General features: G+C 45.4%; 1 protein-coding gene across 1 annotated transcript in view; it reads left to right on the top strand.

Moving 5' to 3' along the window:
* The window catches only part of LOC125513904 (aldehyde dehydrogenase family 3 member F1-like), a 38,718-nt gene extending 26,251 nt beyond the window's left edge, over positions 1-12,467 (top strand). Inside the window, exons 4-9 of the mRNA XM_048679114.1 lie at positions 10,583-10,789; positions 10,884-11,008; positions 11,092-11,196; positions 11,290-11,450; positions 11,593-11,683; positions 11,770-12,467. Of these exons, the coding sequence (XP_048535071.1) occupies positions 10,583-10,789; positions 10,884-11,008; positions 11,092-11,196; positions 11,290-11,450; positions 11,593-11,683; positions 11,770-12,153 (1,073 nt within the window). The 3' untranslated portion in view covers positions 12,154-12,467. The remainder of the gene's footprint in view (positions 1-10,582; positions 10,790-10,883; positions 11,009-11,091; positions 11,197-11,289; positions 11,451-11,592; positions 11,684-11,769) is intronic.
* Positions 12,468-21,886: the final 9,419 nt, after the last annotated feature.

Here is a 21,886-nt window from a genome sequence, read left to right as displayed (position 1 = left end):
GTCTTATTCTGAAAGCCAGGGTTGGGTGGGTGGGAAGAACCACTACCACCTTTGCTCTTCTGCTGATACGGCTGACGGAACGGAGGAGGAGGAAGCCAAAACTTCTGCTGCTTGGCCACTTGAGTAGAGGAAGAAGAAGTAGCATCTCTGCCTCGCTTCTTGGAAGCATCACACCTCAACTGAGCAGCCTCTTGCTTCAGTGCCATGTTGTAGAACTCATCGTACCTCAAGGGCTCAAAGAGGATAAGAGCGAGCTAAATTTCTTCTCTGAGACCACCCCTGAACTGATATATCATGCTCTTCTCATCAGGCATGTCCTGCTTGGCAAAGCGGGCGAGCTTCTGGAACAACTTGTTGTAGTCATAGACAGACAAAGAGCCTTTCTTCAGATTGCGGAATTCCTCATGCTTGCTTTCAACCACGCTCTGCGGAATATGATGAGCTCGGAAATCTCGACGGAAATCATCCCAAGTGATAACACGTCCACCTCTGGAGTCCCTGTACTGCTGGAACCATTCTGCAGCTTGATCTTTGAGTTGGAAGGAAGCGAACTTGACAAAGTCCTCAGGCCTGACGTTACTGCACTCGAAATGCTTACACAGATCCACAAGCCAATCGTCAGCATCGGTTGCCTCAACACAATTGCTGAAAGTTGTTGGCCCGTTAGCAAGGAACTGGTTGAGTGTAGCAAAGTGACTCTGATTGCTGCCTAGATTCCCTTGACTGCCTTGATTGCGCTCTTGGAGAATTTGCATGATCAGCTGAGTGTTTGCATTGGTTGTGGCCATCACAGCTTGCCATGCCTCTGGAGGAGGTGGAGGTGGTGGCGGATCAGGATTCGGAGTCGTGCGCGTTGGAGGAGCCATCCTGTAGAGGTTGACCACCATTAGCACATTGACAGATAAATATTGAAGCTGAATCCAACGGAATGGAAATTGCAACATATAGTCTTCACATCCGAACAAAATGAACGAATGCATTCCTCTTGAAATGGTCACATATCCATAAATTGAGAAGCCACGTAGAATTAAGATAGAGAAATAAATCAACAAGGTACGGAACGAGAACGAATAATCGGTAAGAAATCTCAATCTCAAACCAATATCCGTGGAAGAAGAAAAAAAACTAGAGCTACTAGAATTCCCACCTATGAAACTCCCGAACCTTTCCGTTATGCAATCAGGTGTTGGGGATACAGGGGAAGCATAATATCTCACCCAAACTAGCAAATCCTACATCCAGTTGTATCCATCCTTCAACACATAACCAAGAAACCTTCGGAAACCATCTACCTCAACCTTCGAAAAGCAACCGTTATATAAGTTATGGCGATACTCCCGAACTCCCGCCCAAGTACTGGGTGGCGTCGAGGTTATCTCACCAACGAACTGCATAAAAGAGATTTTCGATGTCGGCGAACATATCTCAAGTATTCCAGAATTGCAACGATAAAATTATGATGACAACACCTCAGAGCTCAACTCCCCGGGACACTTCCACTAAACCCCTGACAAGAGGCACCAAGACAATGTTCTCATCATAAGCCATCGGAACGATTACAAGATACTCGCGTGATCCTAAAAAATTTTTTAGAGAAATTTGAGAAGAGAAGAGTCAAAACTCTACGTCAGGATGTCTTACCAGAGCGATGAGGAGACTGGGAAGTAAAAAGAATTCCTAAACTCTCCGATATATAATTCCTAAAGACTCAAAACATTTTTATAGACACAACTCGGCCGCTAAAAACGATCAAGCAATGGGGCTCCTAAGGTCGGGGAAGGCTCTGATTACCAACTTATAACACCCTCGATGCGACTATAGCTCCCACGTGTCGAGGCACGACTTAGAGACATAATCGCATTGAGGGCATATGTCGCAAGTTAGGCAATCTTCACAACATCCCATGTAATATGAACAATAAAAGGGAGAACATAGTTGTCTTACACTCGCCACGTCATTCAAGTACATAAATAACATTACATCATCCAAACACTCATGGCCCGACTACGGCGCCAAAATAAAAGAGAACCCAACATGCGACAAAGCCCCGAATCAAACCCCAACTAGGCACCACTACTGATCATCAGGAAAAGACACGTAGTAACGCTGAGAGTCTTCGTCGAACTCCCACTTGAGCTCGTACTCGTCACCTGGAGCGGAATCACCTGGACCTGCATCTGGAGTTATAGTATCTGTGAGCCACAGGGACTCAGCAATCTCACACCCTCGCGATCAAAACTATTTAAGCGTATAGGAAGGGTAAGGCAATATATGTGGAGCTGCAGCAAGCGACTAGCATATATGGTGGCTAACTTATACGCAAAAGAGAGCGAGAAGAGGAGGAAAAGCGCGAGTGAGAATCTAGAGGAACATCCTGCGCAAGCATACTCCAACACCGTGTCCACTTCCCGGACTCCGCCGAGAAGAGGCCATCACGGTAACACACTCAGTTGATTCATTTTAATTAATTAAGGTTCAAGTTATCTACAACCGGATATTAACAAATTCCCATCTGCCCATAACCGCGGGCACGGCTTTCGAAAGTTCAATCCCTGCAGGGGAGTCCCAACTTAGCCCATGACAAGCTCTCACGGTCAACGAAGGAATAGACCTCCTCCCAAGATGTTCCGATCAAACTCGGTATCTCGGTAATTCAAGACAACTTCGATAATGGTAAAACAAGTCCAGCAACACCACCCGCTGTGCCGACAAATCCCGATAGGAGCTGCACATATCTCGTTCTCAGGGCACACCGGATAAGCTAAGCGTACAGGAGCCAACGTAACCCAAGTTGCCGAGGGACGGCCCCGCACGGTGCTCTAGGTTGGACCAACACTCAAAGGAGCACTGGCCCGGGGGGGTAAAATAAGATGACCCTTGAGTCCGCGAAACCCAAGGGAAAGGCTAGGTGGCAAATGGTAAAACTAAGGTTGGGCACTGCTGGAGGAGTTTTATTCAAGGCGGACAGTCAAGGGGTTCCCATTATAACCCAACCGCGTAAGGAACGCAAAATCCGGGAACATAACGCCGATATGACGGAAACTAGGGAGGCAAGAGTGGAACAAAACACTAGGCGAGAGGCCGAGCCTTCCACCCTTTACCAAGTATATAGATGCAATAAGATAACATGGCAATATAATGATATCCCAACAAGTAAATAAAAGATGTTCCAACAAGGAACGGCCTCCAATCTTCACCTGCAACTAGCAACGCTATAAGAGGGGCTGAGCAAAGCGGTAACATAGCCAATCAACGGTTTGCTAGGACAATGGTGGGTTAGAGGCTTGACATGGCAATTTGGGAGGCTGACAAGCAAAAGGTAGGCATCGTAGCATTGGCATAGCAAAAGAGCGAGCAAACTAGCATAGCAAAGATAGTAGTGATTTCGAGGGTATGATCATCTTGCCTGCACAGTTGTCAAAGTTGACTGGATCCTCAAGAGCAAACTCAACGGGCTCCTCGTTAGTGAACTCGTCTCCCGGCACTACCCAAACAAGACAAACAGGCAACAAGGACACAATCAACCACGTGCAAGGACCAAGCGATATTATGCAATGATGGATATGCTATGCGGGATGCGATGCGGATGCAAAAATGCAAGATATGACAGGAAATTGCATGAACCTGGCCCAACTTGGAATTCAAGGGTGCCACCCGGAAAGAATAAGATGAAATCGCTTGAAAACGATGTAAGAACGCCGGAATCGGAGTTACGTTTGGAAATGGCCAATCGATTCAAAATGACACCGGTCTGCGGATTTACAGCAAAGTAGGCATCTAATGGCAATGAAATGAACATGCTACAGCCACCAAACATGACAAAAAATACATGGCAGGGATTGCACACAAGATTGCTTAACAAAAGTCTAGCACTGAGCCATGCCAATAATTCATTAGGAGGTTCAAACAAGCATGGCAAAAACGCAAAATGCAAAGCTGATTTCGGACTTAGTGAAATTCAAACTTGTCTGAAATTTCGGATCACGAAGCCCTCTTCGGAGAGCAAAACAAACATGAAACATGACCTAATTAAGACAAGTAGAACATGGCATGGGAGCTACTCAACAAGCTTAACCAAAAGACCCAAAGTGACCTGGGTCCAAAAGGGTTCACAAAATATACTAACGGGCACACGAACATAGCTAAAACACAATCAGTTTTCAGACTTAATGAAAACTGAGACATGCTGAAATATAACTCACGAAGGCACGTAAACGAGCTCGATGCACTCACCACGGTGCAAGTCATGGCAAGGCAAGCATACATCCATTAAGAAGGCATAAAATGCAAGCTAGACATGGCAAGAAAAATGGCATAGCATGCACGGATCAACTACAATAACATCGGCAAAATCGCAAACAAGTTGACGATCTGCCCAGATTCACAACGAAGCAAAAATAGAGCTCGATTGACTCAAGATAACGTGCTCCATAATTTCAAACAAAGACATGGATAGATAGATCATAACAAGATTAACAAAACTCCTTTACTGATCATCCTCAAAAGAGGCACGGATCAATAGGAAACAAGCTGAACATATGGCATCATGAACTAAATAATCCCAGACTTAGTGAAAACTACTAAGTCCCTGAAAACTGATTTACCGGGTGCCTCACTTTGCAAGCTTGCACAAGTCATCACACACATCCTAAAAATGCATGGGTTGCACATCTGGAAAGAAGACAAAATCCTTAACAAAACATATGAAGGACTCACAGGCATATCATGCATACAATAATCATGGCAAAAATGACAAAAGTCTAAGATGAACTAGCAGATCTGACAATTAACTCATGAAGCCCTCTTCTAACATCATTTTGGGCATCAATATGAGCTCAAATGAAAATGATGCAATGAAACAAAATTATGTACTCGTCGAGCCGAACATTTTGATATACTATATGTCCAAAACGGAGCTACGGATGCAAAGATACGGCCGGTCAAAGTAGACATAAAAATTAGGGTTAGGAACGAAAAAGTCAACCGAAAATATCTCCAGATCCAGATCTGGAATCACTGTTCACGGGCACGGACTTCGAGGTCGCCGGATTCTTCGCCAGAGTTCGTCCGGGATCGCCGGAGCTTGGAGAGGAAGGCCGGAGGCCGGCCGGATCCGAGGCGCGGCGGGGTAGCGGCGGCGATGGCGAGGTCGGTGGCGGCCGGGCGGCGGCGCGGGCTCGGCGCCGCGCGGGGCGGCGGCGAGGTGCGGCGGTCGCCGGCATCGAGTGGCGGGGCGGCTCCGGCCACCGGGCGCGGGGACGGAGGAGAGAGGCGGCGGCGCTCGGGCGAGGAGGCGGCGGCCCGGACGAGGCGGCGCGGGGGCCAGGGATGGGCCTGGCGGGCCGGCGGCGGAGGCGAGTGGCGCGGGCCACGTGGCGGGAGGCGGTTGGCTGCGGCGGCGGGGCGGACAAAGTCCGGCGCGGCCGGACACGTCCGATGCGCGGCGGATCCGATTTTTAGGGTTTCGAGAGGGGGAGATGATCCGAAAACGGGGGGGCTATTTATAGGCATAAGTGGAGCTAGGAGAGTCCAAATGAGGTGCGGTTTTCGGCCACGCGATCGTGATCGAACGCTCTAGGACATGGTGCAGAGTTTGGTGGGTTTTGGGCCAAATTGGAGGGGTGTTGGGCTGCAACACACACGAGGCCTTTTCGGTCCCTCGGTTAACCGTTGGAGTATCAAACGAAGTTCAAATGGTACGAAACTTGACAGGCGGTCTACCGGTAGTAAACCAAGGCCGCTTGGCAAGTCTCGGTCCAATCCGGAAATGTTTAATCCCCACACACGAAAGAAAGCTAGAAATGACCACCGGAGGAGAATGAAGCGCCGGAATGCAAAACGGACAACGGGGAAAATGCTCGAATGCATGAGATGAACACGTATGCAAATGCAATGCACATGATGACATGATATGAGATGCATGAAAACGAAAACAACACACGGAGACAAAGACCCGAACCCGAGAAATAAATATAACTTAACGCCGGAAACGGCAAGAGTTGGAGTACAAATTGGGCAAGTTATATCTGGGGCGTTACAATGTACCTCGGCAACCTTCAAGCGGAAGCCGGGCGAAGGAGTTGGCCACGACCTGACTAACCAACAAGTCTCTAGTCCAGGTTTATCGCCTATTCGGGTTCCATCCACAAGGAGATCCGGCCGGGGTGTCGCTCACGGCCCCAAACGATGTGTGCAGGGTTCCCAAGCCCACCACCCGGGTGCCACTTGGTACACCGTGCCACTGTGCCTAGTCTGTCCCAAGCCCACCTGTACCGGGTGCCACTTGGTAGACTACTAACACTACCTACAAACACCAGAAACTAGTTGCAACTCCTGGACAGAGATCGAGTTGATTAATAAGCTGAGAGGGGCCGAGTTACCGGAACCCAATGTGTGGTAGTAACTGTTCATGGATCACAAACACAGAACTCAGTTCCTGAGAACGGCTGCAATGAGACAACCCACCATGTACTCCTACATGGCCTCTCACCACTACCTTTACCAAATCGTGTTCACACACTTAGATCTCAACGGTAGGACATGTTCACCACGTTCCAATTCATTCCCGATGAATCAGACCGGACTCAACTCTAAGCAGTAGCAGGCATGACAGCAAGCATGAATGAGTAGGCACATCAGGGCTCAAACAACTCCTACTCATGCTAGTGGGTTTCATCTATTTACTGTGGCAATGACAGGTCATGCAGAGGAAAGGGGTTCAACTACCGCAGCATGTAACAGTTAAAACGTTGTTGTCCTAATGCAGTAAAAGAGAGCAGGAGCGAGAGAGTGGGATTATATCGGAATGAACAAGGGGGTTTTGCTTGCCTGGCACTTCTGAAGATATTATAACTCTTCATCGGTGTTATCGAACTCATCATCGAAAGCACGTCTATCGAGAGGGGACAATCACCGACTAGCAAAGAAGGAACACAATCAATGCAATGCACATTCACATGAATGACATGTCATGTTAAGGTACTGAATTTACCTAATGCAATATCTAGCCAAGTTAATTGAAGTGGAACTCAAACAAGATCAAATTCCAACTCCAAATGTTATTTCATAAATTGCCCTAATCATCATTTGTCCTATTCAGTGAGGTTAACTTGTTCAAACATGCATGAAAATGCCATATTCAGATTCTTTGGATTTTTCTGATCATTTTTCATATATAATTTATTTCATTTGGAGCTATAGATTAATTTCTATGATTTTTAGAAGTTTTAGACATTTTCTGGAATTTCCTGAATAAAAATAAATCCAGAAAATGCATTACCGCATCAGCATGACGTCACTGTGATGTCAGCGGTCAACAGGCACGGTCCAGGTCAAACCTGACCAGGGGGGCCCACTGGTCAGTGACCCAGGGCTGGTTTGTGTGGCTGACAGGTGGGCCTGGTCAACTGCCAAGTCAGCACGGTCAAAGATGACACGTGAGGCCACCAAGATTAAGTTAAATCTAAGTCCTGTGGTTAATTAAGGGACGGGGCCCGCTGTCAGTGCCTTGAGAGGTTAATTAGCGGGTGATTAGCCTTTAACTAAGTGGCCACGTCGGCGGCTAACCGCCGGTGACACACAGACGCGGCGGCGTCGCTCGTTCCGGCGATTCCGGCGACGAGAGGAGGCGGGGTTGGGCTCTACGGGTAGTTGGCGCAACGTCGCGTCCGTTGGTGGCCGTGGTTGGGCCTAGGGTGGCCGGGGTCGACGGCGGCGAGCTCGGTTGCGGCTGCCGGAGTTCGGGTGGCCACGGGTTAGCTGCTGCAACCTGCAAACGGGCGGTTGCTTGCGCTAGGAACGCTCTACAGGACGCCGTGAACGCGTTGGAGTCGCCAGGGTGACCAAATGGTCACCGGAGCTGCGTTGACGGCGAGCTCAGGCGGCGGCGTGCTACGGTCTGCAAGGGGGCGACGGCTACGGCGAGAGACAGACCACGGGGTAAGGGGAAAACGGTGGCGGAGCTCACATCGATGCCGTAGGGATGGTTAGCGGGCTCGGGGACGCTCGGAGGTGTTGAATCGGCGGTGGCGATCTCCGGTGGCCATCGGTGATGATGACGACGATGGCGACGCGTAGGGGCTCTTCCGGTCGCGTAGACGAAGTGGAGGACGAGGGAGGCACGGCGGAGCTCGAGGCCGCGTCGGAGAGGTGAGGGGGTGGCGGTGAGCGCGGCGAACGGCGTCGGTGGTCTCGGGTGTGCTCGGCGGCGTGAGGAGGAGAGGCCAGAGGAAGGGGGCGAAGCAGAGGAAGGAGGGGAAAGTGAGAGGGGGCCACCCTCATCTCCTGGGCGTGCAGGTGGACTCGGGGAAGGCTAGCCAGCGTGAAGCAGGAGGTGGCGCGCTCGGCCGCGTGTGAAGTCTCTCCCTCTGCCTACTGGCAGAGGTTGAAGATGACTGGCAAGTCGCCAGGTGGGCTGGGCCGGCCACTTGGGCTCCAGGTGGGCTGCACAGGTAAGGTTTCCTCTCTCTCTCTCTCTCTTCCATTTCTGTTTTCTATTTATTCTGTTTTGTTTTCTTTTTATTTAATCATTTTTCCACTGATTCAAATTCAAAAGAATTTCAAAACAGTGACAAAACCCTTTGAATAATTTTATGTTGCTAGATGGACTTTTTCAACAACACATAAAACATTTCAAAGTTAATTGAAAATATATCCCATATATTATGAATATAATTCCAAATTCAAATACAATAATGATTTAAATTCAGTGCCAAAATAATTCCTTAAAAATGTTCAATATTTTTGGTTTGGATACAAACCCTTGCCAAAATTATCAAACATTAATGAAGGCCATTTTGGTTTCACTGAATGCAAGCTTAAGGGTTCTTGCCCCTTTTTTTATTTAAGTTTTTGAGCCTTCCATTTTCCTCAATTCAAGTTTCAGAAATTTAGACATGATGCAGGATGCTTATGAAACTAATTGCAATCAAATTCTAGGGCTTTGACATGTGGGCTGGTTGCTGTCCATGCCACACGAGGCGTGTGGCACAACTATCCGATACACCACACGTGTGGCAGTTATCGAGACCCATAAACAAAAAAAGAGCCGACACGCCCAACCAAACACAACAATCAAACAAAAAGAAACATCATTCACCGACCTCGACAACACACAAAAACAAGAAAAGTTCACCGAAAGCAATGCTTTCAAGAAGGAACGACGTGCACTCGTTCCCGTCGCCCAAAAGTAGTTAAGTTGTTCAAAATATGAACAAAACACTGCTCCAAATCCACCAAATGGAATTCGCCAGTTGGTAGTCTATGTGCACTGAATCAATCAAGAGACAGTGGTCCATGAACTCCAAGAGCTGAGTTGGGTTTGAGTGAAAATGAACAAAACTGACCCTTTTCCGAAACTTCAACACGAAATGGCCCCGGTCTGAAAATATTTCATAAAATGGCCCTTTTGCATGACGCCCAGGGCTAGGGCGCCATGCTAGATACAATGACACATCGGGCTAGGGCGTCAATGCTATTTGGCATGGCGCCCTAGCTCGGGGTGCCATGCTACATGTCGCAACCATGGTGCCCTAGGCCGGGGCGTCATGCTCTCTAGCATGGCGCTCCAGCCCCGGGCGTCATGCAAAAAAGGGCCATTTTGTGAAATATTTTTTAAATTGCGGCCATTTCATGTTAAAGTTTCGGAAAAGGGTCGGTTTTATCCATTTTTCACTGGGTTTGACATCCTTGCGACTGGCCTAATTCAGTCCTCACCATGTGCGACTGGCCTAATTCAGTCCTCACCATGTGTTTCGGAATAGATATAGAGCTCGTAGACATACAGGTCATGTACCCAATCAGTTGTCATATGCCAAAAGAGAGAAATCTTTGCATCACCAAGAGTGATATCGGTGGAGGCGTGATATGGTTTTATGTATTTTCCGACAAAGGGCAAATTAGAATGCCATGTGTCGTAGGGTTTATTAGAAGTCGGCCAATCAGGATCCATCCATTAAAACCATACCAAAATTCTTGATATTAAGACCAAGATCCGCGATGAGATTTTTTTTTAAAGAGCTCTAGGCTCTTCTAACGATAATGGTCTTGTAGTTGACCATAGAGTGCCCACCACATGCCGTTTCACCACAGTCATGAAACCACAAGAAATGAGGTCAAGCTTGGCGTCACTGCTAATTCTACTAGGGGTGTTTTAACAGGCTAAGCCTGCCCTCTAAAAATATTGGTACCACTTAGTCAACTAAACCTATCTTTTGACAATTATACTAAGGTGATTTTTTTTGTGAAAAATACTAAGCAAGGTGATTTACATGCAACAATTGCGATGCACTTTGTTTCTCAGCTTAGCTCTTTGATGTTTTGCTTGTAGAAATTATAGGCTGGCTAAATATTTCTGTTGTTGTGTTGTATTTGTCATAAATTTGTTTACCAAGTTTTAAGTTATGGCAAGCCACAAAAATGTGGTAACTAGTAGTGAAAACTATATGTGACAGTAAAATAAACAGCGACAAAATTTGGCAATATGTGACTCTACACGCCGAACATGCTTTTAACCTTGCCTGTTCAACCTGTTGTAGTTTGCGTGCTCAAAACGTACACAATCTCCCATTTATGCTGCATGCAGGCTTAGCTCTGGAGCCACTCTCCGGTGCCTTAGCGGCTGGCAACGCCGTGGTTTTGAAACCGTCCGAGCTCGCGCCGTCCACCGCAGCACTTCTCGCTGCCAACATACCGAGATACCTTGACGCCGAGGCTGTAAAGGTCGTCTTGGGTGCAGCGGAAGTTGGACAAGAGCTAATGGAGCACCGATGGGACAAAGTCCTCTTCACCGGTAGGTACTCCAAGCCTGCAAGTTCATCTGGATCCTGATTTCTTAAGAAAAGTAGCTGTTGGCAATGCCTGACGGTTCTATTATTTGCGTTTAGGGGGCGCCCGTGTAGGTCGCATTATCATGACAAAAGCTGCAAAGCACCTGACCCCAGTGGCACTTGAGCTTGGCTCGAAATGCCCGTGCATTGTCGATTGGCTGGACAGCAAAAGAGACAGTCAGGTAAACCCCCTGGCCTTCGCTTGTTTTCAGTTTTGCCAAGGTCGGATAAGATAACCTTACCACAGGCATCTCAACATGTGCAGGTTGCTGTAAATCGCATAATAGGCGCGAAATGGTCTACTTGCGCCGGTCAAGCTTGCATAGCCATCGATTACATACTTGTGGAGGAACAGTTTGCGCCGATTCTGGTCTGGTTCCTGCTGAACTGTTCTTGTGTCACGAGACCAAATTACCTGCTGTTTTACGTTCTGACAATTAATATAGTTATTCTCTGAATTAAGATTGAGCTGCTGAAATCAACACTCGAGAGACTCATCACGAAACCAGAGGACATGGCGCGCATTCTGAACGAGAGACAGTTCAATAGGTTGAGTGGCCTCCTGGAGGATCACAAGGTGAGCCGTTCCATTGTGCATGGTGGAGACGTGGACCCAAAGATCTTGTAAGTTCCTCAGCAGCACCTCGCCTCAGTGCTTCTTATCATTGGCCCTCCCTGTACACTGCTGCAGTACTGGGTGTCTCTTTTCTTTCTGTGTGTCTCTGTCTGTCTGTCTCTGTCTCAAGCCATGATTCCAATGGCGCAGGAGCATCGAGCCCACCATCCTGCTGAATCCACCGCTCGACTCCGACGTCATGACAGAGGAGATTTTCGGCCCGCTCCTCCCGATCATCACTGTACGTCAATCAACGACGACAGCGGCAGCCTTCCACTGAAACCGACAGTCGAGCCAACATGTGATGATGCCTCTGCTTGCATGCAGGTGAAGAAGATCGAGGAGAGCATCGAGTTCGTGAGCTCCAGGCCCAAGCCGCTCGCGATCTACGCCTTCACCACGAGCGAGGCGCTGAAGCAGCGGATCGTCAGGGAGACATCGTCCGGGAGCGTCACCTTCAACGACGCGATCGTGCAGTACGGGCTGGAGAGCATCCCGTTCGGCGGCGTCGGGCAGAGCGGGTTCGGGCAGTACCACGGCAAGTACTCCTTCGAGATGTTCAGCCACAAGAAGGCAGTGTTCAGGCGGAGCTTGGAGTTCATGTTCAGGTACCCGCCGTGGAGCGACGACAGCAAGCTCGGGATGCTGCGGCACGTCTTCCGCTATGACTACGTGTCGCTGTTCCTCGCGCTGCTCGGCCTGAGGAGGTGAACGGGGCGGAAGGAGGAAGACAATGCCGGCAAAGCTGGAGAATCTGCACTCGCCGTTGCGTGTAGTCAATCATGCTCGATGGCTATCCCGTGGTTTACACGGGTTGATGAATGTGTGTTGTACTTAAGCATCTGAACTACCGCCACCGCGTCCCCTTGATAAAAATGCCTGAACCATCATGCAACCCTATCAGGATATTGCACCAACAGTTTCATGGTCTAATATATTTCAGTTGAGTCAATTACACCGATGGTGCTTGAACTACGATCACTTTGTTGCTAGAACTTGTGGTATACATTGAACTGGTGTAATAACTTGACTCGGGTGTGCAAATAGAATGCTAACCAACGCTTGGATACGAAATCAATGCTGCCAACATGGCATGGGGCCATCTGTCAGTGACTAGAAGTGTGTGGCCTGCTTTTTTTTGCAAAAAAACCTCGACATTGTTTATTTCTCACAAAAGAAGACCCTGCCCACACGGTAGATGGTATTTTGTTTTATTTGATGTATGACATGTGAGCCCCGACCTAAAAGTTAAAAGGGAAAATGTTAGACCCCTACATTCCAACACGCGACATGGTTTTTTTTTAGAATCCAGCACGCGACCTACTGTTAGGGTGCACACGCTCATAGCCACTGCACCAATCACATTTGGATGTCTAACAAGGATAACAGTCGTTAATGTAGTATAAGGACGATACATGTGGAGCTTAGATCAGATAGTGCAGCCCATTTTGCACGCGCTAGTTCTTTTTGAAATATTTGTGAAACGTAAGTAATTAATATAATGTCCAAATATTTTTTATAAATATTATACATACAAACGATAAAAACATTTAAACATACACACATGTATTATATAAAATTGATTATTAGATACGGACATTTAAATGCTTAATTAATAGAAAAATGTACATGTGCTGCTTATTATATATTCAAATTGATGAATACAAAATTTATTTGAAGTTGTGAAGACTGAATGGTGTAGCAGCCAGGATCGACTCTGACATGGGCAAGGGTCGCACGTTCTAGACGTGGAGGCCTCCATTTTTTCTCGTTATTAATTTTCAGTATGTACACACGGGGCCCACTGGCCATAGAGTCGGAAAAAATGAAACGCCATCTTCCAACGTCGACATAGCTTTTGTCGCGCGGGGGATGTTGGCGCGCCTAATCAGCGGCTCGGGTGTATACAGCCGAGATTTGCATCGTATTTGTATGTCCGAGCCAAGTTGTTACACCAGTTCGATATATGCCGCAAGTTCTAGCACCAAAATGATTGTTTGTGTCAAGTTCAAGCACCACCGCTGTAATTGACATTTCAGTTCTTGTACTTTACTTTTTTAATTAAAATCTGTAGCTGGACATGAGATCCCTGGATTTTATTGTTCAAAGTTAGGACATGACTAATAAGCTTAGATGGTTATGTTTTTTTGTGGTGGAACCAGCCCGTCCGGGTTCAAGTCCTAGATTGGTATGAGTGTTTGCATATTTCTAGATTTATTTCTGATTCTCCAACGCTATTCTTTCAGCGATATGATGTGTCTAACTACAAGGCGTTTATGGCCATTTCGTCAATCTTAAGATCTGTCGAATTAGTTTCCCAAAGGTGCTCACATATGTATAAAATGTGTGGGTGCAGTGATAGGGGTGAGTGTGCGTGCGTGTAATGAGCGTCTACGTTTGCACTATGTTCCTAAAAAACTATCTATTGTATACATTAGTTGTAACAAATCATGGACCAACATTAAGTAACAAATCACAACCGCTAGATCGACATAATTGTACCTATGCAAATTATAACTGTTGCAATTACAAAAATCACAAGTGTTTGACCTAAGGATATTACAACACCTAGGTCTACATAAATCTATCTAAATATATAATAACCCTTAGGTTCATGCATTTAAAAAAATGAAAGTGACATTTTTAGAAAACATTTGTACAATGTACAAAAATGCTTAGTTTAAGAAAAAGATTCATATCATTCAAAAAAATGTGTCCACGTGTATTTGAAAAAAATTTAACACATAGGATTATAAAAAATGTTCAAAACATGTAGTATTAGAGAAAATGGTTAACCATGTATCAGAAAAATGTTAAACATGTATAAAAATAATGTTTCGTATGTATATGAAAATTATACAATGTGTATGAAAAAAATGTAGTCATCTATATTTGAAAAAATGTTCTCATGTATTTGAAAAATGCTATATATATAAAATGTTTTAGATGTATACGAAAAATGCACAATATGTATGAAAGAAGATAGACATCAAAGTAGACATTTGAATAAATGTTAGTCATGTTTTTTAAAAATATTTAACATCTATAATTTTTTTCCAGAAGTATATCAAAAATATACAATATATATAAAAAATTAGACATAGGTTGAAGAACAATAATAAAATAAAAAACTAAACGAGAAAAATAAAAGACTAAGAAATCCAAAGAAAGAAAAATAAAATCAAAAGATACCTGAAGAGAAAAAAATCCAAAGAAAACGGATGCAAACAGTCAAAATCGAGAAAGAAAAACATAGAGAGAAAAACCCACGCAGAGGCAGCTACAGTATCCAGCTAGCCCATTAGCCTCGTGCCCAAGGTGAGCCGGAACTATGTCCCGCAGCAAGCAAGACATAGTTCTCGCGCATACAGTGGCGTTTTAGCTGGGTCAAAATCATTGTCTTGACTTTGTCAGGAACTTTAGCACAAAATGAACTCATTCGAATTTTATTTCGCGATCTGATCCTTTTCAAAAACGCCACGAACCGTGTCGTTTTTGCCCTAAATAGAAACACCAAACCCTCGCGTGCTACTGAGCTGCAGACGTGGCAGTCCGAAATGCCAAACTCCGCTCCGTTTCCACAAAGGGTTTGTCACGTCTAAGATAATATCACCCTATTTGTGGCTTTCCTGATCTATCCGTTTGTTTTCTCCTCGATGGTCTGTCACCCGCGCTTCCTCCCTTCATGCCTCGTCACTCCAAAGGTTGGGCCTTGTTTGTTTGTTTGATTTCTTTTTTGTTTGTTTATTTTGTGAGGTGCCCCGCGCTGCGGGCCGTGTTCCGCGCAAGGAACCTCCGGCTGAGCCGGCCATACGAATTCCACACGATGGTCGACAGTGCAACGTTGGAAAAGTCAAAAAAAACAAGAGCGGCCGCACGGATTCAACACAAAAACCTCTTACTGTCACACACACGCTGTTAGGCGCTCATGTATCTAATCACCGTGAATATCTGAATACCTATCTCAAGCGGCCGATCGAAACAGTTTCGGAACTTCGCCAACATTTCTTCAAAATTTTCATTTGTAATCGAGAAAAATAGTTGTTGAGAACATTTTTTGCTATTGAGAATAATGTTTTGGAATATAAGAACATTATTTTCAAACTTCCGAACATTTTATGAAAACGTGAACTTTTTTTGAAAATGCACACTCTTTTCTTAAAAAGTTGAACTTTTTTAGAAAAGTACACACACTCCTAGTTACGAGTCGATGGTCGGCTTGCAACTAGGGACTCTTGAGAAACACAAAAACCCCTAGTTGTGAGTCGATGGTCGGCTTGCAGCTGGGGGCCAGGCACACACCCTTAGTTGTGAGTCGATGGTCGACATGCAATTGGGGACCCTCGACAAACACACACACACACACTCCTAGCTGTGATTCAGTGGTGGACATGAAATTGGGGACACTTGCAAACACATACACCCCTAGTTGCGAGTCGATGGCCGGCTTGCAGCTAGGGGCCAAGGACACACCCTTAGTTGCGAGTCGATGGTCGATATACAACTGGGGACCCTTGACAAACACACACACACACACACTCCTAGCTATGATTCAATGGCGGACATGTAATTGCGGACATTTGACAAACACATACACCCCTAGTTGCGAGTCGATGGTCGGCTTGCAACAGGGGGCCAGGCACACACCCTTAGTTGCGAGTCGATGGTCGACATGCAACTAGGGACCCTCAACACACACACACACACACACTCCTAGCTGTGATTCAACGGTGGACATGGAATTGGGGACACTTGACAAACACATACACCCCTAGTTGCGAGTCGATGGTCAGCTTGCAGCTTGGGACTCTCAACACACACACACACACCCTTAATTGTGAGTCGATGGTCAGCTTGCAACTGGGGCCACGACAAAACACTCACACCCTTAGTTGTTGAGTCAATGGTCGGCTTGCAAATGAGGGCCCCTCGACAAACACAAGCACCCTTAGTTGCAAGTCAATGGTTGACATGCAATTGGGGACCCTAGACAAACACACACACACACTCCTAGTTGCGAGTCGATGGTGGACATGCAGTTGTGGACCCTCGACAAACACATACACCTCTAGTTGCGAGTCGATGGTCGGCTTGCAACTAGGGACCCTCAACAAACACACACCCCCTAGTCGCGAGTTGATAATCAACATGCAACTAGGGACTCTAGACAAACACACAAAAGCACCCTTAGTTGCGAGTCGATGCTCGATCTGCAACTGGGGGCACCGATAAACACACACACCCCTAGTTACAAGTCGATGGTTGACATGCAACTAGGGACTCTCGACAAACACACACACACATCCCTAGTTGCGAGTCGATGGTCGGCTTGCAACTAGGGGGCCCCAACACACACACACATACTTGCGAGTCGATGGTTGACATGCAACCGCGGGCCCAAACACACACACACACACACCCTTAGTTGCGAGTCGATGGTCAGCTTGCAACTGGTGGGCCAAAAAACGCACACCCCACTTAGTTGCAAGTCGATGGTTGACATGCAACTGGGGGCCCAACAAACACACACACCCTTAGTTGCGAGTCGATGGTTGACTTGCAACTGGACCCATAGAAAGACACTCCTCTCCCCTCCCCCAATTGCGAGTCAATGGTTGGCTTGCAATTGGGAGCCCTCGACAAATACACACACCCTTAGTTGCGAGGCGATGGTTGACATTCAACTAGGGACCTCGGTAAACACACAAATACATCTAGTTGCGAGTCAATGGTCGGCTTGCAACTGGGACCGTGACAAACATACACCCCCCCTAGTTGCGAGTCGATTGTCAGCTTGCAACTGGGGGCCCAAACAAACACACCCCCCCCATAGTTGCGAGTTGATGATCGACTTGCAACTGGGAACCCTCGACAAACACAAACAGCCCCTAGTTGTGAGTCGACTGTTGGCTTGCAACGGGGGACCCTCGACAAACACACACACACACACACACCCTAGTTGCGAGTCGATGGTCAACATGCAACTGCGGACCCTCGACAAACACACACTTCCCTAGTTTCGAGTCGATTGTCAATATGCAACTGGGGATCCTCGACAAACACAAATACCCCTAGTTGCGAGTCGGTGATTGACTTGCATCTGGGACCAAAAAATCAGCCCCTAGTTGCTAGTCGATGTTGGACTTGCATCTGAGGCGAAAAAAATCTAACTGAGTTGCAAGTTGAGGTTGGACTTGCAACTGACACCAAATTTTTTGAGCTCAGTTCCGATACGAAGGAAACATCAAGCCCGGTTGCGAGTCGAAGGTGAACTTGCAACTAAAGAAAGAAAAAGTTGGGTACAGTTGTGAATTAATACTGGACTTGCAACTAAGGCGAAAAAATGATTGGTCCAGTTGCAAATTGAGGGTGGACCTGTAACCAAGGCAAAAACAAGAAAAAAACGGCCGCACATAAAAGGTGTTGAACTAATGAAACAAAGAGAAAAATACAAGGAGGCAAAGCAGCCGCAGAATGAAAATGATAAAAGAGGCAGCAAGCAAAGCACCATGTCTATTTCGCTCTACAAAGCAGGCAAATAACAAACGAGAAAAAAAATACCATCAAAACTGACCGGGAAAAAACTAAAAATGGACCTAACAAAAATGGTCGACAATGGGACATCGCAATGACTCGGGGCACGCGCAACAAAACAAAGTGGGATCAAATTTGGACCCAAAAAATACAACAAATAGATCAGACATAACACAACTTAGATGAGACATTGTTAAAGTGTTCAAATATTTTTAAAATGTTGATGAATTTACAAAATTAAAAAAATTATTCACAAATATTGCATGTACTTTAATAAGTGTCCGCACACTTCAAAAAGTGTTCACGTACTGAAAATATCACAAATTGGGAAATGGAAAAAATAAAAATTAAAAGGAGAAGAAATTGAATTACAAAAAATATCATAAATTTCAAATTAAAAAAACAAAAACAAAAAAGCAAAAAAAAAAAGAATAAACACAATGAGAAACTAGAGAAGAAGGCTCAAGGAGAATATGTATGAAAGCTTAACTCTTTGGGTTTTTTTTTTTGAGAATCAACTCTTTGAATTCTACATCCATATCGTACACATGCTTGAAAGAAAAAAAATACTTGGAGCCCATATGAAATAACCTCCCCATTCCACACCAGCAGGCACGTACAACAGGAAAACTGCCACCGGCCTGACACAAAGAAAGCGACTCATTTCCAGCGCGAGGGACACTGCGACACGGGACAAGAAAAAACAGTTTGCACGAATCCTACAGCCTTGATCATACGGTAGGCAAGTTAGATGTGGCATAAGTAAAAATCATCTAGATGTGAATTAGCCAAACTGTTCCACAAACAACATAGCTCATGGCGTTGCTGGAGCAAACTGCTACTGTGTTTTTGACTACTCTGGAGCTGTAGACGTACTGGTGAGCCATAGGAGATGTAGCAGATTGATATATGGAGTCACCACAACTGAAAGGCCTGCTGCTCCGCTGTTGTCGATTGAAACCTGTAAGACGGAGGAGCATTTTTTTTCCTGCTACAGAGGTCTTTTTACAGTCTTTTTTTTAGCCACGGAGGTCTCGTTGTACTTTTTTTACAATAAAGGTCTTGTTACAGTTTTTTTCCAACAGATGCTTGTTGCAATTTAATTATTTTTATAACAGAGATCTTGTTATAGTTTTTTTTTTGCCACAAAAGCCTTGTTGTAGAAAGTAGAGATCATGGGGAGCCAGGTCCAACATCACACGTGGGAGTGCAACCAATGCGGAAGATGCCAGTGTGATAATCCGTCGGCTGAACCATATCATTTCCCATTTTATTTCTTTTTTTTCGGAAACGCTAATGCTTTGCCGGCTGATCGCGCGAAGAGTTCTGCCGCATGTGTAGATGTTGGATCACCTTTATTCATGTGTCCACACGCACGTTCGTTATTTCCCTTGCCTACCACGTGCCCCTTTACCTTATTTTGCAACAACAGTGGTGTTGCAAACCATAGCGGCGAACAGCGACTACAACTTAGACAAGATTTTGCAACATCAGCTCTGTTGCAAAAAACTCTACAACAAAACCTCAGTTGAAAAAATATCTACGACAAGAACTCTATTGCAAAAATAATCCTGCAACACAACCTATGTTACAAAAAATATATTCTGTAACATAACCTTTGTTGCAAATGTCACTGCAACAAGATATGTGTTGCGAAGTAGAGTTGGACGTTGAGCCGCTGGAGTGTGCCACATCCAACGACTCGCGAGGCGGCGGATCTTTTAAAAGATCCCCGGCTGACGCATAGCAGCCCCTTTACTTTACTTGTTTCTCTGCCAGTTTTTCTGTATTTCTTTTCGTATTTTTCATTTTCTCTTCAATTTTTTGTTTCCAGTCTTCCATTTTATTTTTTTAATATCTTCATTTCCCAAATTTATAAATTGTTTTAATCCATGGATTTTGTGTATGAACATCTTTTTACATGTCATGAACATATTTTAAGCATTGCACGAAAAAAATTATATATTTGCATGAACATTTTTTGAGTGTTATTTAAAAAAAATGGTGCAAACATTTGTAGAAGTTGTGCAAATTATTGTTTTTATTACCATGAACATTTTTAAAAAGTGAAAACTTATTTTAAGTGTTGTGAAGTTTTTTTTTAAATGGCACCAATACTTTCATATATGTTATGAACATTTTCTTTAGACTGCACAAACAAAAGTTTCACTTTCATGAACATTGTTAAAAAAATCAAGAAGTAAATGTTTGATTTTTCTTTTGAAATGGGATGAACATTTTTTTTAGATGTTACTGACATTTTCTGAATGTACGAACATTATATTAAAACTTCATGAACATTTTTTCTCGGATGTGTGAACATTGTGAAAAATTTCAAGAACAATCTTTTTTATGAACTACATGAACACTTGTGTATGATACATGAACTTTTTTAAATTACATAACAATAGCCTAAATATATTGAATTTTAATAGAGAACAAATAAACAGAAACTAAAGGTGGGAAAAGGGAAGAAAAAATGTGCTTACGTTGTGCTATATTTTGGGTTAGGCAAGAGCTAGGGGATTAGAAACTTGGCCCAACCCATTTAATTGTGTTGTAGGCGAGCGTCCCATACACCTCCCTACAAGCAATATATAGACAACCTCGAACCTGAGCAGGGTTGTTGGTTACACTATAACTAGTCAGTTAAGAGCATAGTTACTAGGAAGTGAAAAAGCAGTCGAGTTGAAAAGATGTCACAAGCAAACAACACATGATTTCCTGCAAGCACAATTAGGGAATTCTCCAACCCAAATTTGCCGATCGATTCCAGAGGGGAGAGACATTCTCGCTCAAGGGCTCATTTGAAGGATCGGGGACGGGAAAACTATTGACAAGTGGCAACACAACTGGTTACCCATAGACTATAAGATGTGCCAGATCTGAGAATCCTCCACGGCTGGTTAGTGAGCTCATCTTACAAAACTCTGCAGCCCGTGACCTGGAAAAGATCCAAGTGACCTTCATCGTAACAGATGTCGAGGTGATCCTATCAACCCTTGCGCACTAGCCAGGTGGTTCATTTTGGTCTTGGAATTTTGAAAGGAAGGTTGTGTTCTCCATTTGGTAAGCCTATTGAATGCTCGTGGCCACAAAGTTCCGACGGGAGGCGTGGCTAGAGGAACATGGAGACACATCGAACTTGGAGGCAGAGTAGCGAACGTGGACCAAGATGTGGAAAGTACAGGTACCACCGAAGCTAGAAATGCTCTTGTGGCAACTTGCCCAATACTCCATGCCTATGACCAATCTCGTTCATCATAGGCACATGTTTCCGGCCAGTAATTGTGGCATTCGCGGTTCGAAGGATTCATGGAGTTATTCTTTACCTGAGTGTAACATGTCACGTTGTGTTTGAGCACTTGGTGATTCAGATTTAGTTGAACTGATGCACCAAACCAATGAGCCAGATGTCGTGGTCCTAACTCTGACAGTGATGTAGGGGGGTGAGTATGGAGAGGCGAGATCCTAGCTATGGGAAAGTTGTTACACGCGAGGTTTACGAGTTCAGGCCCTTCTCGGAGAAAGTAATAGCCCTACGTCTCGGGGCCCGGAGGCGGTCGACTGAATTATGCGTGTATAGGTTACAGAGGTGCGAACCCTTCCTACTGAGGAGGGGGTGGCTTATATAGAGTTCGCCGGCCCCCTCCTGCCCTCAGTAATACAGGGTTTAAAGTACATTTAAGATTGGGCGTTACTGGTAACGCCTCTAATAAAGTGTTATAATGACCATGAAGACTACTTAACGGCTGACCGTTTGCCTACAGAGCGACTGCTGATCTCCTGGCGGTCGAGTGATAGCTTCTTGGTCGAGTGTCTTGAGCCCGTCGAGTGGGATGCCTTCAAGTCGATTGAAAGGTGATTTCTCCCAGGGGTGTCCTAGAGTAGGACTCTTGGGTCAGGCCCG

Source organism: Triticum urartu, chromosome 6 (assembly GCF_003073215.2).
Source record: "Triticum urartu cultivar G1812 chromosome 6, Tu2.1, whole genome shotgun sequence".
In the NCBI taxonomy this organism is placed as follows: domain Eukaryota; kingdom Viridiplantae; phylum Streptophyta; class Magnoliopsida; order Poales; family Poaceae; genus Triticum; species Triticum urartu.
This window is presented reverse-complemented; position numbering and strand designations above follow the sequence as displayed.